Source organism: Melospiza melodia, chromosome 8 (assembly GCF_035770615.1).
Source record: "Melospiza melodia melodia isolate bMelMel2 chromosome 8, bMelMel2.pri, whole genome shotgun sequence".
Classification (NCBI taxonomy): Eukaryota; Metazoa; Chordata; class Aves; order Passeriformes; family Passerellidae; genus Melospiza; species Melospiza melodia.
In genome coordinates this window covers 10,985,243-11,004,976 of record NC_086201.1, presented here as the reverse complement: position 1 = coordinate 11,004,976, position 19,734 = coordinate 10,985,243, and the positions used below count along the sequence as shown (strand labels likewise).

At 41.3% G+C, this 19,734-nt stretch overlaps 1 protein-coding gene across 4 annotated transcripts in view; it reads right to left on the bottom strand.

The window, feature by feature from the left end:
- Positions 1-19,734, bottom strand: part of SEMA5B (semaphorin 5B) — a 267,003-nt gene that overhangs the window by 63,703 nt on the left and 183,566 nt on the right. For all 4 annotated transcript variants that reach the window (XM_063161768.1, XM_063161767.1, XM_063161766.1 and 1 more), the window contains 4 exons: positions 17,113-17,175; positions 7,918-8,016; positions 6,973-7,186; positions 4,113-4,398 (listed from right to left, as the gene is read on the bottom strand). In XM_063161768.1, the coding sequence (XP_063017838.1) occupies positions 4,113-4,398; positions 6,973-7,186; positions 7,918-8,016; positions 17,113-17,175 (662 nt within the window). The remainder of the gene's footprint in view (positions 1-4,112; positions 4,399-6,972; positions 7,187-7,917; positions 8,017-17,112; positions 17,176-19,734) is intronic.

The window sequence follows — 19,734 nt, the reverse complement described above, 5'->3', positions numbered from 1 at the left end:
TAGATGTACAGTGATACCAATCTCACAGGGAGTATAAATAAATAAATAAATAAACTGTAAAATGCAGATGACTTGCGTGACAATTTTGAGAATGAATTTAAAGTTTGGTTTTAAAATGTCAGAGATTTAAGGGCCATGGAAGCAGTTCTGACAAGAAAGGTGAATACAGTTTAATTTGCATGGATTATTTGTGTCTGGTTTTACTTTTATTTTTTTACAACCTATCTTTATTGATTACAAGCAAGCTAATTTTTAATCTCTTGTTGTTTCTCAAGGTGAAATTCTGTTTCTATAGGTTCCTGAAATCTTCAGCTACAAAATATATCACCTAGGATTATATTTATATATATGCAGTGGAAGGGAAAAGGTGACAGTGACAAACCAGCTGGTTCTGACAGCAGCTCAGCATGCAAAAAGGTCTTGTTAATTCACGAAAACCTCTGTTTTCAATGTCACAGTTCACTTCTGTGTGTTCCCAGGTGGGAAGAGGATCTGTCTGGGGCAAACAAGCCCCAGACTGTTCAAGCACACTCAGCCAGGGGAGGCACAGCACAGTGAGGGAAATGCTGCTGTGGGAAGGACTCTTTGGAAAGGAGTGTGTTTCAGGGATGCTGGGCTGCCCAGTCACACTGCACACAGATCATTGGCCTTTGCTATTCCTTTTCAGCCCAGGAGGACTCACTTCTGCAGGGTCCTGAGCCAGCTCATCTCCTCCTGCCTCAAGAGGGTTGGAGGGCACTTCCTAGATGGTGACCTCAACAAAACTGACTCAGAGGGACATTTGATAAGTGATGACCTGAAATTCAAACCTGCTCCCAGTTCTTCCCTCCTCCCCCTCCTTTTTTTTTTTTTTAGAAAAACTACAAGGTTTAGAGAAAAAGATATCAAAATAAAACTAAAAATAGGGCCAGCATGAAAGACTGATTCATCACGGTGCCTTTTAAATAACCCAAGCCCTTCTGTATGAATCTTTTTGCTAATTAAGGCAATTTGAATTCCCTGAAAAGAACACTTTTTTGCTTTTTTTTTTTTTTTTAACTAAACCAATAATTACACTCTCTTGCACACACAAAAAAAACCCTTTCTTCACCATTCCAGGCTGGAAAGCAGAAGAACAGATTCTTTCACAGCATATTTCTTCCTAGCAATACAACATCAGGAAGAACTTCCTGCTTTGCCTTCCCATTCTCTGCTCCCCCCTGCCCCTTGCATCCCCAGAATGATGGAGTAGCTCACTTTGAACATGTCAAAGCAATGCCAGGCAAACCTTTCTCCACTTTTGTCTGAACACTGCTGATGCAGTGCATGCTCACAGACAGCAGCTTTTAAGACAAACCTAATGATGGATGACAAGTAAATGCCTTGAGGCGCACACAGGAAAAAAAAAAGACAATGAGGGAGAAAATGAAAAAGGAAAAGAAAGAATAAAATTCCACTAGTCTAATGAAAATACTTAAAAGAAAGAGAAAAAAAAGAATATTTTTAGGGCTCTGCTAAGGACTTTGTAGTTTAACCTTTTCTCTTTGCTGGAATGGAGAAAGGAAAGAGGTTTTCCATTAAATCTGTGGACCATTTTCTTTTCCATCTGTGGTCTGGCATATTTCCCATCCCTCCTTATGAAAAGTTTGATCCCAGTCTCAAGCCAGTGACATCAACTGGTGCAGCTGGCCCCTCTGTTTTGGTGTGAAGTGCAACTTCCTTCATTCCCACCTCCTACCTCCTGTGACTAACTAGCTGGTTTAAAGAATGGGTTAAGTTCAAAGAGGTTTTAACATTGTCTCTATTACCTCCCAGAAAATTTTAATAAAAACATCTTAAAAATTTCATCAGCAGCTTCCTCCAAAAGCTCTGTTTCCCACTGATTCAGCTGGGTATAACTTAACATGAAGCAATAAATCTATACGTGGGTGTTGCCACAACCACTAATTCCCTTTTTTTATAAGATGACCCTAAATTCATAAATATTAACCATCCAAAGTAAAAAATACCTGTAAACATCAGCAAAAACAAAAAAAAACTCAACATACTTTTGTGTTCCATTGGCATTTTATCACAAAGAAACTCAGACTGGCGCATAAATTAACCCTCTTTGGTATGCAGAGCTCATGTATCATGATATAAGTCCCAGTGAAAGTTAAAAGAATAATTACCATTATTTCTCTAGTTGGATGACAAATTGGAACATTTTCTCTCTGAACTTTTAAAAGAACACTATGTTGTGCACCCAAAATGCTATTTGATCTAACTTCAGCTGTTATCAATTACTAATTTCTTCAATTACACAAATGTTGCATATTATATTCAGAAGATAAAAGAGATATCCTACATCCCTGATGTACAGAAAATGCTCAAGTGTACCCTGAGGAGACAGGTAACACTCATCATATCTCATGTTAAACTTGGGAGATGGACACAGCAGAAGAGAACTGTCCCAGCCAAAGCTAGTCTATGTCTCCCCTTTGATTGTCCAAAACTATCACCAATTTGATAAATAAAATACAGTTATTAATAGTTTTCTCATTTCCAACTTCCATTCTTGGCTGGATGAATGGGAAAAAACAAAATGGGGGGGGGGGAGTAGTCAGCTCAAGTGCCCAAAGCAGTAGCCAGATTTCCTTTTAATGTTCAGGAAGTTTGGCAAATATAGTCTTATTTTAAAGAATGACTCATGTGCCTTTCAATCTGAGGACAGTTCTTCCCCTAGCCCATAGTCAAGGTGCAGTGCTCAATTGTGTTTATTTTTTCTAGTTGCTTCTCTGCTGGATCACTTTGACTGACATTGGCAATGGAACAGAAACAAAACATGGAAGAGGATGAGGGTCGCCAAACACTTACCTATTTCTTGGAATTTACAGAGGGGGAAGAACATTCAGGCTCTGTTGACTCACAGTGAGGCTCCCAACAGTGCTTTAGCTCAAGGAGTTGGGGCTGATGCTTTGTGACTTCAAGGGCTGAAGTTCAAGCCCTGTCACACCAGCAGGTGACACATTAAAATAGGAGGGTTTGTACTTCAGCAGGGCTTCACTGCTTTGGTTTTCTGTGGGCTCCCTGGGAACAGGCCCTTATTCATATAGGACAGCACTGCACACAAAAACCCCAAACACAAGTTGGCTGCCCAGCACAAGGAAGGCACTTTGAGCATTTGCCATATGGAGTAACTACTCAGATTTTCATTCTCCACTTTACACGTCAGCCTAACACCCCCCTGGAGAACATGTATTATTGAAACTCAATACCATGCAGACTGGTTATAGCTTGAAACTTATCATCCTAGCCTTAGGCATCGGAGAAAAAGTTATTTGAGCTTTCCTGACTTAAAAATATACATTATGAGTTTTTTAATATATTTTTTAATTAACTCCTCTTCTCCTTTCTGCTTTCACAGCTACACTAAATCATTCCAATTACAAGTTTTTTCAATATCAAGCCAAGAAGAGGTGATTATGAAGTATCAGAAATCATACCTTCCCCTGAGAGTTCCATCACTGCTTTTGATTTGTGGACCTCAAACAGTCTGGCAGAGGTAAAACCTCCCCATCCTGCCTTGGAAATGCTAAATGCCTTGTGGCCCTCATGACCTTGCTATTACAGTGCTGTTCAACTGCAATAGATGTTGTTTTCCGTCTAGGCTGTTGTGATCCCATGTGCCTCATTCTTTTCCTTCCAGCCCTTCTCTGGCAAGTGTGTGTTACCAGTCCATCTCATGGGTCAGCTCCAGTGTTCACACAAATGTGTTAGATTGTCCAGGAAATTAGCCTGGCTGGAAATTAATGTGTTTCTGTTTGGTCATTTTTAGATCATCTCTCTAAACTACACAAGTTGGACTGTCCCTACAAAAAGTCTGAGGTCTGTCAATGCCCAGGTTTGCATCAAATTAAGTTACCCTAAAACTGCACAGTCACCTTTTATGGACTCCAAGAATCTGTGAGCCATGGATTAAAAACACTGTCCTAAGGCTATGTAGTCGTGATGGATAACACAGATCTATCTATTCTTTCACATTTACCAAATGATCTTTCAAAATGATTACTCAGACTGTCTCAGAAATCAATACATTGTCAGTCTCAGACTGCTGGGACTAGAGGCAGGGCAGTAAAGCGAGTGCAACTCACACATTAGTAGTGAAGACACCGTAGATCAGATCTTGCTCAGGAAGGTAGAAGGTGCTTTGCAATTCATTGTAATAGAAAGGGATTTCTCCAGCACGAGAGCAGTTCAGTCTGGCCTTCATGAAAGTTGTCCATGTGTCCTCCAGCAAAAACCTCCCTCCAATATCATTTTTGCAGACCCTTGCCACACGGGAATACACTGTTTTCCCACAGTCGTGTTCCACCGCGTTCTCACGGAAGAAGAAGTAGGTGAACAAGCCGATGTCATAGGCAGCAATAAAGTTAGGCTCTGAAAAACAAACATTTGAAGAGATTTATATAGGTTAGAAATCAATCCATGCTCACTGACTTGCTCAATGCATTGCACTGCCAGCTCCATTTATGCAGCCTGTCAAAGCTGGGACCACAGGGAGTTTGGAGTCAGCAGAGGACATAAAAACAGTAGATGGGAATAATGATATATGAGGGTATAGCTCTAGTACCTTTTTTCAGATCTTGGAAAGGTCCCATTTTTTCTCCACTTTATTGGCAAAGCTGCTACTGATTTCAGTGAAAGCAGAGTTCAACATTTTGCATATGCATGACTATTCTTTGTACCTATACTCATTTTACACGATAAAGTCTCCCCATTGGGCTGCTTCACCTATTCACTTTTGAAGTGGACCTTATGATGTGTTAAATATGCTGCGTGCATCCGCCCGATTCCCCAGACAACTGCACTGAAACATTCAAGCTACTCTCCCAGCACTGTCACATCTGGCTTTTATCATCAAACCTTTCCAGTTTCTAGGCACAAAAGATTATCTTATGTCCATAAAACAAAACCATGCCAGAGACTGACAGCAGTGAAATGTGCTCTCCTTGATGCTTTTTCACCTAAAATTTTCGGTATTATTTTCACAAGAATTGAAAAGAACTTTGAATTTAGTAGGTTTAGTAATAAATATTTTAATTGGGGATATAACAAAGCTTTAAAGTGTACAGTCTTTTATCCTAAAAGTTTCTTTGGCAAAAGGAAAACTTTGGCCAATGAATAATATTTGACCAAACAAACAAACCTTCCCCAAACCTGTTGGTTTAATAGGGTGTTTTCACAATGTTAACTTCTGATTAGTGCTCAAAGGAAGAAGAATAAAGGGAAGGACAAGATTCCTTTAAAGCTGCAGTCCAGGAATGGAAGGAGAACACAGGCAGCCCACTTCTGCTGCAAGGCAAGTTTGGGAGGCAGATGATGGTACAGAGGGGAGGGCATTGCAAATCATCCCCTGTCAAACTTTCTTCTTCAAACTAACCATGAACCTTAAAGGGACCATTATGATCCCCAATCTGACTTTCTGTCTAACACAAGCCAGATAATTTGACCCTGTAATTCCACCATCAGATCCTGTAACTAACAGGAGAATTAGACCACATCTTTCAAAGGAGATCTGATATTAGTGGACAATGTCACCTGGCTTTACATCCATCACTTTCCTCAGTGACTTGTTCAAATCACTAAAGACTGACCCAGCTGCAACCTGTACTTCTTTTCCCATTTGACATTATCTGGTTTCAGCTTCCAATCACAGGTTCTTGTCATGCCTTGTCTGCTAGACTAAAGAACTTTATCCTTTCCAAAATCTTCTCTTCATGTAAGTACTTCCATATCATGAACAAAACACCTTTTATCTCCTTTTCAGAAAGATAAATAAATTGAGCTCCTTAAGGCTCTCGCTGTGAGGCAGGCTTTCCAAGTTTCAAATCACTGAATGGCTCTTCTCTGAATCACCTTCAGCTTTTCTGTTTCTTGTTGAAAAGTGGCCAGAACAGGATAAAGTTACTCCAATGTCACCAAAGCTGCACAAGGTTATAAATCCAAGAGTCACATGAGTTTTTCCAGTCACATACGAGAACTTCAGTTACTGTTTGTCTTCCTTAAACTCCCATGTTCCAATGTGGCTTCCTTCTGAATCTTGCATTCATGCACAGACAACAGGAACATGTTTCCAGTGAGTGTATATGGGCTATGATGCTTCTTGTTCCTAATTCACTGTCTTTCCTGATGACATCCTTTCCCTTGCACTCCATATCTCCATACTGACTTCAGGATGCCTGCAGAAGCCTAGCTCAATCTTCTTAAGCTCCAGAGAGTGCACAGTCCCACTGCTCTTATCTTGAATTGAAAGGCCCTGAAATCTAATAGAAATATTTGAAATATCTGGTCATATTACCTGAGTAAAAGGAGATAGGGGGAATACTGGGGTCTCCATCACTACAGTCTGCTCAGACTAGAAGTGCTTTGCCCCAATTGGAAGGTATGGACTCAGTGCAGGGGATGCTGGTTGAAATTCCATAGCTTGCTTGATGCAGGGTATTATCACACTGGGGTATGAGCTGCTTTTAATAACTATAAATCCACATCAGCATGGACTCATATGGAACATAACGTGCTGTGAAATTTCTCATTTTTGGAGTGATCTTGCACTGGCACTGAAGCCAGGCATCTTCAGCTGAGTCAGGGGAAGTAAAGAGTGCCTATCACTCTGCAGAACTGGGTCAACAATGCCATGCTTTAAGTTGATTTTGATCTTCAAATCTTTGGGTGGTTTTCTTGTTAAAATGATGTATTTGGCCATCTCACAAGACAGAGACCCGTATATATGTTAAGTAGCCTATAAGACCCAGTTTCTATATTCTAAATCAACTTTTCTGAAATAATTCCAGGCTCTTTTTAAATGTCTTCTAAGCTGCATTGATTATTGCTCCGGAAGCCCTTCCCCATCATAACTCTGGATCTCAATATGAAAAGAGAGAGAAAGATTTACAAGCCTGTCAAGCTGACTTTAATACATCTCTTGCTCAGATGTGACCCACATGACTTTACCATTGAGCCATTTGGAGTTGTATTGTGCTGTCCTAAGTGGGGGAACATTTCCAAGGCTGCGGTAAATAGCAGGATCCCGTCCAGAAAAATCAATCACAGTTGCAGCATAGAGTTCTCCCCGTGATGTAATCACAGCTGTCGAGTTATGCCGAGGGTCGTACGGGCACCGAGCCACTCCATTAATTCTGTCAATGATTTTGCTGAGATTTCCTACCTGTATTTAAAAGGAGAGAGAAGAAAATTTAAAGAGCATCTGACTTTCTTAATGGTACAAAGAATTTGGTTTGCCCATGAGTACCTATGAGCAAATCCCTGATTTTTAAAAATCAGGTAGCTAGGAGAATGTAATCTTAGTGATGACTGAAAATTGTTCTTTACAGCCAACATTTGCCAATGTAAGAAGTTGTGCCTGAGCCTCACTGATCCTATTGCTTTGTACAAAGGTTTATTCTCCAGTCAATAAAGCCCAAACCCCCTTGGTGTAATCAGGTGCTCCTCATGCAAGTGCAGGTTTTTAATCTTCTGTAGACACCTCCTGAACACATACTGGCCTTAAAAAAACATACAAACATTTTTCTGGACCTGCTCCTGCCTCCCTTGAACCCAAAGGGAGTTTTGCTATTTATTTTAAAGAAACTTTAAAGTGTTTAGCTCAGGAGGTACTCAGAGCTAAGCTTGTCTATATTTCCCATTTTCAGTGCCATACCCAAGGTTTACCTGAGCAGCACTTTCTCCAGACCAAACTCACCCATAACATGAACTTTTTGTTCCCCAACTGCAGACACAGTCATTGCCCCAAAGCAGCCCAAAGAAGAAAACCAACATAATTTCAGTCAGCTACATTTAGAACATATTTTGTGCAGCCATGACAGCCTGCCAAATGACTGTCCTTCCCCAGAGCATGTATCCAACCCTCTCTATCAATGTAAAAGAGGCAGAACAGACCTGTCGACTGGAACACACTGGTGAAAAGGCATTGGTACCACAGGTGAAAACCTTCTTGCCATAAACAATCAGCACTCGAACATAATTCTGGCACTCTTCCTACAGGGACACGAGACAGAGACAAAGGATTTTTGAAAATGTTATTACATTAAAAATACCTGTATTGCAGCAGGAATGCACCTTCCTTAGCTCTAACTTGGGCTGAGGTTTGTTGCCTCAAGCAGTGCACAGCTGTAGGGAGCCAGCAGTCTAGGAGAGCAAGCCCAATTTCCTGGTTTTTTCTCTAACCATAGCCCTGCCAGTCCTGTGGTAGGATGCTAGCCATCAGGTCAATTTTGTCATAGCTACAAGTGCCTCTTTCTGTGCTCTGCTTAGAGTGGAGGAGAAATTTTCCCTCTTTCCACAATGATACTTCTGACCTATTTTCCCAGTAATGCTGCAGCTTTGAAAACATTACCCAGACACCAACTTCACCAGTGAAGGACAGCAGGTCTGTCTGCACTATAATTCAAACCAGTGCCAGCAGGATAACTGCAGGAACTTCTCTTTAACAGACCAGACTGGTCAGACAATCTCGTGCTTGAACAGGCTGTTACTTCCCGCCTCCCAGAGGATTGTGTGCTCAGGATTTTCCATGGTAGAAGGAGTTTCTCTTTCAGGCCAGGCCAGTGAGAAATAGCAAGTTCCCAGTCTCAGTTGCTCAACCACTTGCTGGTACCAGTAGGCAACTCCTTCCACATACCAGTCCCCAAAGGTGTGGGGGTCCTGCTGTGGGGGTGGCAGCACAAGGCTGCAGTTGTTCAGAAAATCACCTTCATGTTGCTAGAGAGAGCCATGGTCTCTCTTGCTCCCCACAGACCTGTGCAGTGCAAATCAGGCTAACTGAGCATCTCCTGGAGTGAAGTTGCGGTAGTGGAGGAGGCCACACAGGGCAGGAACTTTCCAACATTACACACAGGAAAAGGGAGGTAAGAGACTAGTATGCAATTCCCAGAGGCAGTGCAAGAGGCTGCAGAGCCACCTGCCCCAAGGATCACCCAAAGAGCCCAATGAGCAATGGGCAACACCACCTGCCCCAAGGATCACCCAAAGAGCCCAATGAGCCATGTGCACCAGCCTGCCTGCCCCAGGCCCTGGGCCACCTCAGAGGAGAGGATATGAGCAATGACTGGCACCCACTGGGCTCCAAGGGAAGAAAGTCTATTATGTTATACCATAAACAGAAAAGGAAACTTGTTGAAAAATAGCAACCTCAGCTGGGTTACCCGGGCTGCTTTGCTTTCTTCCCTCCAATAGATCATCATTTGCCACTAAGTTGAGCCTACAGCCGCAGACACCACTTCTCCCTCCTGTTAGCAGCAATCATACAGCAAGCTCCCATGTTGGGAATGTTGATAATTCCCCTGAAGACTTCATTTGCAAGAATCAGCAGTGTAAAAACACCCCCTATCATCTGGAAGGGAAGGGGCTTGCTTAGCTGGATTACACAATATCTTGTTTCATTTGCTGTGCAGAAAAGATCCAACAGGAAACCTGCCAGTGCTACCCACAGATGGAAATTGCATGGACGTGATATGTGATCCTTGCTTTTGAATGACATAGACTCCACTCCAGAGCCAGCCCAGGAGCACTTGCCCAGTCTGGAAAAAGGCTACTGAGTGCCACAAGGCACATGCTGCCAGTCTTGAGAGGCAGCAGGAATCAGATACCCAATGCCCAGCACCCAAAAATGAGAGCTTAGATTCATAGCTGAGTCAACTCTTTTTATTTCAGAAGCAGATCAGTCATGGTGACTGTGCATCAGTCTATCAAGCAGGGCCTTAAGAAGCACTGTCCTGCCTGCTGTGTTGAGAACAGTGGTCTCATTGCTTCCTTTAACAAGACAAAGGGCTTGCCATCCTCTCTGCTCTCTCTTGTCATTGCTGCATGGTGCTGGGAGCCCTGTCAGTTCCTTCCTGCCCTAGAGATGTCTGTAGTTCATGACTGGGTTAAGTAATTCCTCTTTCTGTAGAGTACAGTTATTCAATCCCACATAATTTTAGGATCACTATATATTTGACTGCAAAGTACTAAAAATTCTCGAACAAATGCTGTTAAAAAAAAGTATTAGGTCATCTCCCAACAGAGTGTTGTTTTCAGAATATGATTGATTTGCCATCTAACCTAGAATGCAGTTCTGTACTCAAATTTCACACAAGAGAGTACCCACCTGCTCCCCCTCCACTGCCACCATTTTCTGCTTTGTGCAAGGTCTGAGCAGAGCTTCTGACCCAGAACAGCTAAGACCAGCTATGTTGCTGGACCCTTTCCTGCCTAGGTGCTACAATGTATTCCTAACTAAAGCCCTGCCCAGAAAAAATATAAAATCTTAATTTGAAGAATTCCCTTTATTTGCACAGCTGAATTACAGATTAACAAACTTCAATTTCTGTAAAATCGTCCCAGCTGAGAAGATAGCACACAAAAAGAATTTCTGTGGAAGGTCATAGGCTGCAGACTACTGGCAATGATTAATCTGTTGCACATTTTAATCCATTTTTACCGCTTAAAAATAATGCTGCTAGGTGTAGGCCATGTCCACCTGTAGTTGTTCCTATGAGTTAACTGAGCTGATATTTTCCCTGGACCTGACTGACTGACCATGGTAGCAGCACTGCATGCTTCTGGAGGAAGAGCAGTGATAATATGCTCATTTCATGCACTGCTCTCAAAGCAATTTAGACACTTAAAGTAATGTTCTGAGGCAGATGCACATTGTCTGCCCTGCTCTGTCAGCTGGGGGAATGGAAACAATGCAAGTGCTAACCTCTCTGTGGTGACACACTGTGTTAGAGGACACACACAAAGTTCCAACTACCAGACCACATCTCTCCAACCTGCCTGGCCCAGAGCAGAATACAGTGCTCACCTCGTGTTTCTTATTGCTGTACCCATGGCCAGACACATCAGTCTATGAACCCTCCAACAAAAGCAAAGAAACAAAACCATTGAAATGCTCCAGCCTGCAGGATTTTTCTCAAGACAGTGTCTGGGAGATTTAATTAGATCCTCTTACTACCCCATTCTCAAAATAAATAGCAAGGAACAGCTTCCTCTCTGTGTTCTTTAAACCAGCCTGGATTTGCTCTGAAAAGTCATTCAATACAGTGCTCTCTGCAGCAAGTCATAGCTGAGGCAACTGGTTAGTAAAATGATCTCACAAACCCCTACAGAAAGTAGGAGCTATTTAATGCAGTTTCTTCCATGTGGCTGGAAAACTCTAGGCACACAGGAAGCAAAAATCAGATGGGCTGTAATATAAGCAGAAAATTTGGCAAGTTTGAACCCACCTCTGTCCAGACAAGACAATATTTGGATCCTGCTCTCACATTATGGAGCAGACAGTTAAATCTGTGTATGATCAGTCTGCAAATCTCATCACCAGAAGATATTACAGGGATCAAGAGATTAAGGTTTTAAATAAAGGGGGAAGACTGCATATTTATATGGTTAATAAGAATAACTTAGTTATATTAGTTAGGATTATTATTAAATATATGGTAGAGCTGATAAAAACCTGTGGCTCACTGCCAAAGAATTAAGCATATTTCTGATTTTCCTATGAATTGCATGTTACATACTTTGAGGTTCTTGCTCCTTCCCCAAAATTACCTGGTACTCATTCCTTTATTGAGACAGGGCCATAAATTTAGAAGGTATCACTTTTCTCCAGTCTAATGACCCTTGTCTGCCTAGAAAGGAAGAGGTCATGACTGCTAATGCTCAACACTACAGGCCACAGGATTTCAGAGTCAGAACAAACTGCACTGAAGCCCCTTCATGTCACCTCCTCAGCTTAAGCCTTACTTTCATTTATTTATTTTTTGTAGCATTTAGAATTACTATTCATGCACTGTCTGTGAATGCTGTATGTCCATGACTGTGGACAGGACCAGGTCTCTTTCTAGCTCACAGAGACATCAGGTTGTTTTGAGAGCACAATTCAAACCTGAGAAGCAAGAGTGGTGTCCTGTTACTGCCTTCATTCATGTGGACAGATCAGCAATGGAGGGGCTGACCTCCTGCAGCTTCCATTTGAGGTAAAACTCAAAAAGTTTCAGGCTGCTGCAAATAAACCAGCTGTAGATGCTTCTTAGTTGTTTATTCTGTCATCTCTTAACACCAGAGTTCTAAAATGTTATAAATCCTAATCTCATTGTACAGATGAATTTTTCTTTGTAAGCATAGCTATATATAGGCACTACTTTAATGGCTTTCTAGTTTAAATAAACTACCCAAGCCCTGTTGTCAGAGATCTCCTTTTAAATTATTTGTTAACACTATTTCATCACATACTGATAGGTTTTACAGTTATACACTATATGAGAAAAATAGCTGTTGCAGACAGTCTGCCATGCTCAGTAGAGAAACACAGACTCCTGGAGCACAACCTGGAGTTCAGAGAATCAGCCAGCAGAACTCCAAGTTACCCCTTCTGTGACATTTTAGAGTGCAGCAAACATTTAATTTATCTGCTGCAGTTTATCCCGATTTATTAAAAAATAATCAAGACCTAACTTGGTTCTTGAGCCCTGCTATTGGTACACTCTCAGGTATCTGTATTCACTTCTTTGGACAAGCAAGTCTGCTACTCAGTTTAAGCCAAGGCCCCAGACAAACTACCCCTCTCCTCTGAGTGGAACAGATAGCAAAGAGAATTGCTAATGATTTTTTTAGCCAAATGTTCTTTAATAGATTTCCTAATCAAATTTATTTGGGGGCTGATTCTGCATTGATAGCTTAGCAGAAGTAACAGGAATGTAGGTTCAGGTCTCTAGGAACAGTTACAAAGGGGATAAAAATAGCTGATGGCCTCCCAGCTATTTCTGTTTCCCTGGGGATTTCTATGGTGCCTCTCCTACCTGGATGTCTATTATTCTTAAATGGTGTGGAGTTTCCCAGTTCCACCAGATAAGCACATAAGCATCCTCTATTTCAGGCCACTGGAAGGCCTGAAATAGCTCAATCCTCCTTTAGCTCAGCAATTTCTATGCACCAATCCCATTCCACTGGGCTGAAGCCTTGGGTAGGATTTCCCTGTAACCTTGTGCGCCCACAGCAACAGGACACCACACAAAAAGAGGGAAGAAGCTATACTGCCAGTGCAGTGGGACAACCCAGATGGATGACTATCAGATATTAATCTCATTTCTTTCTTGCTCCAGAAGTGTTATTAGTGCATCATCTTCCTCCTGGCTACACAAAGCTCTTAGGGCAGAATATAAGAGCTGCCATTTTTCACTGTCGTTTTCACAAGTGTTTTCTTTACACAGTTTAAAATGATGGTGTACTGCTTTTGGAACATTAACAAATAATTTGGTGCTTAGACAAAAGAAAGACCAAAGTTTTAATCTTGAAAAACGACAATTTTCCATGTTAGGCAAAATTCCTTAGATGTGGTGGATGGCAAACTGTTATGCAGAGACAAACCAATTACAAACGAGGAACTGAGCAACTCCTAATGAAATTAAATACATCTCTTCCCCTTCTGCTCTATCCATCATTCATTTTAACTACAACCTCTGGATGATTTCATTTGGAAGACACAAAGAAAGGCAACATAACACTGACTTTGTTCTCTGCACTGTCTCAGTAATGTGGATGTTTTCCAGGGGACAGTTTAAAGATATTGATCATGCTACACTTTATAAATGCTGCAAAAAAAAAAAAAAAAAAAAAAAGAATGATTACTTGTGGAAGCCAGCATGGCTCTTCAGAGACATGGCAAGCAAAGCATGTACACTTCTTTGAGGAAACCGCAAGTTTTAGTTGATAAAAATAACTTCAATGAAAGAGACTTTTCTGAGGTGCTTGTTTTCATACTTCATGATATATTGCAGAGAGTTAATTTTAAAATCAGGTTCAGGAACTTATACATTAAGTGATTAAAGTCTGATAAATTACTGTGATTAAAAAAATCCTCAAAGTGAAATCACTCATAAACTTTCTGTCCTAGTGGAGCCCCAGCTGGGGTGCTACCAGCTCAGTATCAACATTTTTCTTAACAATAATTTAACCTAAAGATGGCAAAAGCTGCGACTATCAGTGAGACCAATGTCCCATTTTATAAAGATACTGTGCATTAAAGACAGAACAACAAAAGGGCTTTATGTATAAACATGGAGATTTCATCCCAAGACTAGTAACTGTGAAAGGATTCAGGCAGAGGAGCTACAAAACTGCCATGTATATGAACTGAGGAGGGTGGAGGCTGTTTTAATCACACTTAGGCATTAGAGAGATTGCAAGGGAATACAGGTGAAAAATTGGAGTATGCAGAAAACAGACAAAAAGTATTCAAGGGCAGTAGAAAAATGACATAGAGAAACGCTTGCAGAATTAATCTTTTACTTTATGAAAAAACCAAAGTACTGCATTGAAAAGAGCATATAAGTGTCTCTGTAAAAAAATAAATACTGATAACTAAAGGGCTCTTTAATCTAGCAGAGAAGGGCAAAATGAAGTCCACTCACTCAAAACTGAAGCTATATCCAAATAAAAAATAAAGTACATGTTACCAGGGAAGGTAATCTGCCATTAGAACAATCCAGTAAAGCACAGGAAGCACATTTGCTTCAGGCCCTCAGAGCAAAACTTTCCATCTTTTTCAAAAAGGTACAGCAGACAGACACAGGCACTGAGCTCAGTTTAGGAATAAGCAAGTGAAATTCATGGCCAGAGGTGTCAGGAAAAAAGGACCTTCTCACCTTTTATCTAAGATCCAGATTTTTCATCTGCCTCTCCTCTAGACAATAGGTACTCAAAAGGAAAGTGATAATAATATCATAATAATTACACTTCTGTGATATGCATTTTGTGGCTTTTATTCTTCTGCTTCTTATTTTTCTTAGTGTACAGCTCTGTGCATTTTAGGAAGAGAGTTTCTAAGCAGCAGGAACAATCTTATCATCTCATACTTAACAGGCACAATAAAAGAGGCGTTTTAATACATGAGCCAGTTTTGAAAGCTTCACCTAAACTACATACATTATTAAATGGGCAAGGAAAATGTACCAGCCATATAACCTAGGCAATTACACTGTGAATTAATGTAAGATCCAAAGGTTCTCCTTATTTCTAGCCACAATCACCACATATCTAAGTGTCTAACAATCCATAACACATTTATCATCAAATCATCTGTGCTGTAGAAACCTGCCATTAGTCAACTTTGAGGCAGACAGATGTCTGCACCTTGTACCACCATTGCACAGCAGAATCAGAAGTGTTCACAATGGTGCTGCCCTCACGTGCTGCGTTTACCCAGCCAAGGGCAGAGATCCTGGGTCAGATCTGGACTTTGCTGGAGTAGAGCTTCATCAGCTGCCTAGACTGAACTTGGTCTTTTTGAGCTGGTGCTGAGTCATTTCTCTGCAGTAGAACTAACAATGAATGTATAGGGGACTCAGCTGTGGACTCACAGGGTAGTGTAGATACAGACCTGGGAGATCAGTGTTTACTTAGCTACTACAGAATCCTTCTGCCTTTGTAGCTTCCTGTCTTCTTGTCAGAGTCCTAGTCAACACCTTTGTTTGCCACTAATTGTATGTCAAGAAGTGCCTAACAGTCTGCTTGAATACCTCCATTCCTCCAAACTTCACTCATGATCACTGCACCCACCAAATGACTTCAAACTCTGTGTCACAATCAGCATAAGCTCAGCTGCTCAGAGCATTATGCTCATGACATTTTTTTGCAAACCCTTTGCAGTGTGAGAAGGAAGCAGTGACTGTTGCTTACTTTTGACATAACAGTAACAAAGAGAGATTGAAATTACCCTAGACTTTGTTCAGTCACATGTATGGCTTTATCCAGTGGTTGACGAAATATTTCTAGGTTATAAATACAAATTCTTCATGAACAACAGGACACAACTTAAATCTCACAGACTTTACAATGAAAGAAAAGAGGAAAACCTTTCTTTGCACATCTAAAGTACAAATACCACAAATTCAAAAATTCCTCATGTCTTGAATTTTGGTGTTTTGTCCTACTTCTTCTCATTGCTGCCTGTCTGTGTTTGATGTTTGTCCATCCCAACCCATTTTGTCTCCATGCTGATTTCCTGCATCATGTAGTTTCTACTTGAAACACTAACAGATGTTCAAGGATACTCATAGTCCTGTTCTCCACAGCTACATGAAGAAAATTGCTGCCTATCTGGCAAAACTCAAGCTAGCTTTTTTTTGTGTGTGTACATACAATTTTATACAGTAATCACATGAATTTCATTATATAAAAATAATATTGTCAATGGAAGATCAGATAATCCTGTGTTTAAAGCACCAAACTGGAATGTGGCAGATTCCAGCATTTTGGGCTAGCCACACAATCACTCTGTGCTTGATTGTCTGTGTCTAAGCAAAGATTGTGCTTATTCTGTCTCATCTTTTGCCCAGCTCCACTGGTTTGGACTGAAAGCTCTTTGCAGTGTTTTACTAAAGACAATGGACACCCTCTCAGTTAAGGACTGAAGATTTCTGAAGTACACGAATATCACATTTGAAAAATCAAAAAAAATCATGCTTTTATATAGATGCCTTCATTTTAGCTTCTCAGAAGAAGGGTGGAAAGGCCCCATGGCTGGATCAGAAATGCCTGAAACTCTGAACTTCTGGGATAGCATGAGCAAGTTCAAGCAATTCCTACTTTAAAGTGCAGTTTAACAGAGTGCACCTGCCTCCCAAGCAGCTCTGTGATATTCAACCTGAACAGATTGCAGTGTGTGAGCAGATTCAATTCTCACCTTCCAGGGAATTATACAGCTACAAACTCCAACTGCAGGCAAACATTGAATCCCACGTGGCTGAATGCCAGTGGCTCATTGCTGAGGACCTGGGCTAAGCCAGCCTGCCTGGCCTCACACCCCTCTGCAGGATGCTACCCCTGGCTTGCCACCACTCTCCTCCCTGATGTGTCACAAATTGTGTCCTCTCCAGCAGTGAAATCACCTTTAAATTTCATGCAGAGCAAGTGTAATAACTTGAACAAGGGACCTTTGAAGTGGCTTGCTTGGTGGTGCTCATACCCATGTGGTAGTACAGCTAAACTGCTGCAAATTTGCAAGCTCAAACTGGTGTCAGACATTCTCTGTGTGGATTTCACATGTTGCAAATATATTTACCCATAACATCATTGTAACAAAGCAAAACTTACCTCTGTTTTCCCTTTACTTTGACAGGACCTCCTGGTGTCTTCATCTGAACCCCATGCTGTTGCCTGAAAAACCAAAGTGCACAAGTCACACAAGAATGCCACCAACCACCATGTCTGGAGACTCCCAAAACAAAAGCAAGCATCTCCAGCCAATTTGCAGAGCCCAATTTAAAAGCAGCATTGTGACAGTAAACATGTATCTAACTCCCACTGTGCTCACAGTGCACACAAATGATAAATAGATGAGAAGTTCAGAGGCGGTGGCAACTGGAATGTTCACAGAGGACAGACTTTAATTTACATGTAAATATAACTTCTGATCATCATTCAGCTGGAAGGTCCAAGACATGAGCCCCACACACCAAGTCATCCCATTCTTTTTAAAGAGGATAGTGCAGTATAAACCCCCAGCTTTCATTGCCAAAAAGAAAAATTCCCTACAGCAAAGTCTAGCAGTTGTGCACAAATCTGTTGGTCTTCTTAAATTTACCCCCAAGATTATCACCTTCTAAGTAACCCTACAGTGAATCAAGCCGGATCAAAACTGGGAACTGACAGATAAAACCCAGAAAGATGGGAAGAGGGGAGAAAGGCTGATGGTGATTTGTGAGGCCAGACAAGTGAGGTCAGGTCCTGAGGTAGAGTAAAACACATTAGGGCTGAGGGCACTATTGACTGGAGGCTGAGTGCATGTGGGGTCCCCAGTGACCTCTGACTGCTTCAGAATGAAGAGGCCCCTTCCTTCACAGCAAAAGTCAAGACCAGAAAAGCTGCATTAGAGAGAACTTTTAAATGTAAAATATTTAGCAACATATCCAACTATTCAGTGCCTTCCCCAATTTTCCTCCCTTCAGCACTTTTTAAAAATAGTCCTAACAGATTCAAGCAGGTATTGTTAGCTGGAGGTGAAAATACATATAAATATCCATACTATACATAACACATCATTCTGAGTACCAGAAAAACAGCTCTGCTACACAGGGAAAGGCCACGCTCACAAAGTATAGATAAAGATCCAGAGCTCCCTTAACAGAGCCAGATTTTCTTTATTTTTATTTTCCTCAGTCCATTACCAACAAAGGAAATAGCTTCAAAGTTCGGTCCAGATCTGAACTCTTCTTGAACTTCTCACTGCAGCCAATATGTTTTTTAAAACGTAGGCTGCCATAGAAATTGTCCTCTTGACACATGATAAATCCATTTTTTTGCAGGAGAAAGTTGGGAAGCCACTAAAAAGAGAAGATGAATTTTCCAACTCCCAGCTCAGGTCCATGAAGACATTCAGATGTACAAGAAATGCAACAAGCCAGGAAATGCATTTATATACAACATTAGGGGAAGGGATAGTTCTATCTCATTCAAAAAACACAAAAACCAAAAAAACCCACCCCATTTCTCCATTAGCTGAGCATTCCATTCATTTTGACTTGAAATAAAGACTTCATGAGCACAGGCAAAGATCTGATGAGAGAAGAGAGGAGCACAGGTCTTTCCTTGGAAGCCACTTGTACATGTGGGGTCCCCACTGGGAAATATCTCCCAAATACTGCAGTCCAATCCAGGGTGGAGGCCAAAAGCTTGTGCCTCAGAAGAGTTTTTGTGAGAGCTGGGATAAGTCCTTGCTGAAAAGGATCATTCAGTCATATCCTGAGAGGGAATGACACTGGATGACAGGGCTCACATTGTAAGCCATCACAGGAGAGCAAGGAATTTTGCCTGCTGACTACCAGCATCCATTGACATCAGCAAAGCAACTGTGCAGTAGGATTATGATCTGTAATCCCAGCTCTAGCCCATGCTCATTAAAACACAGTGTCTTTGTACCTTCAATCAAGTTTTGACAATTTTAATAAAAAAAAGAAAAAGAAAAAAGATACTCAGAAAAGAGATCATTTATTGTGAGGCCCTTCTTCCCGTTTTAAAACCAGAGACAGAGAACTTTCCATTTTGCAGCCCAGTTTACTTTAACAGTGCTTGACAGGAGAAAATGAAAACAAAAATTGTTGGTTGCTCCAGCAATCGATGCTGCTTCTCTGCAAATACTCTGGGTCATGTGGGATTGCAGCAGTGGAGCACACAAGAATTTGGCCTCCCAGGGGTCACCCAGCTCTTCCTGCCAGACACCTGCACCACACAACTTCGAGGCATGCTGCAAACACAGCTCTAGTCAGAGCACTGCTCTCCTCTAGCCATGTTCTAATGTGCCTAAATGTTTTCTTTTATTAGGCACATTGCCCTTCAGCCCTCTGAAGCACTACCTTGATGGGTAGTGATAAAGAAGATCTTAGTGATGGCCCAAATTATAGCAACATGTTGTTTGTGACTACACCATTAGTCAGGGTGCATCTCATTAGAGCTAAGAGGATAATTAAGCAATATGGCAAGCCAGAGCGTGTTTTACAAGTCCCACACATGTCTTTGGCAGGACAGGGGGGAGCTAGCTTGAGGGCTGAGTAACTCCAATGACCTCTGGTGACTCAAAGAAAATATTCATGACCCTGCAAAGCAGAACATCTTGAAAATAATAAAAGTATAATTGCAAAGCCAAGCAGCTAATGTGCACTTAAATATTTGTACTGCAAGGTCCACTGACCTACAGACTAGAGCAGGCCTTGTGCTGGA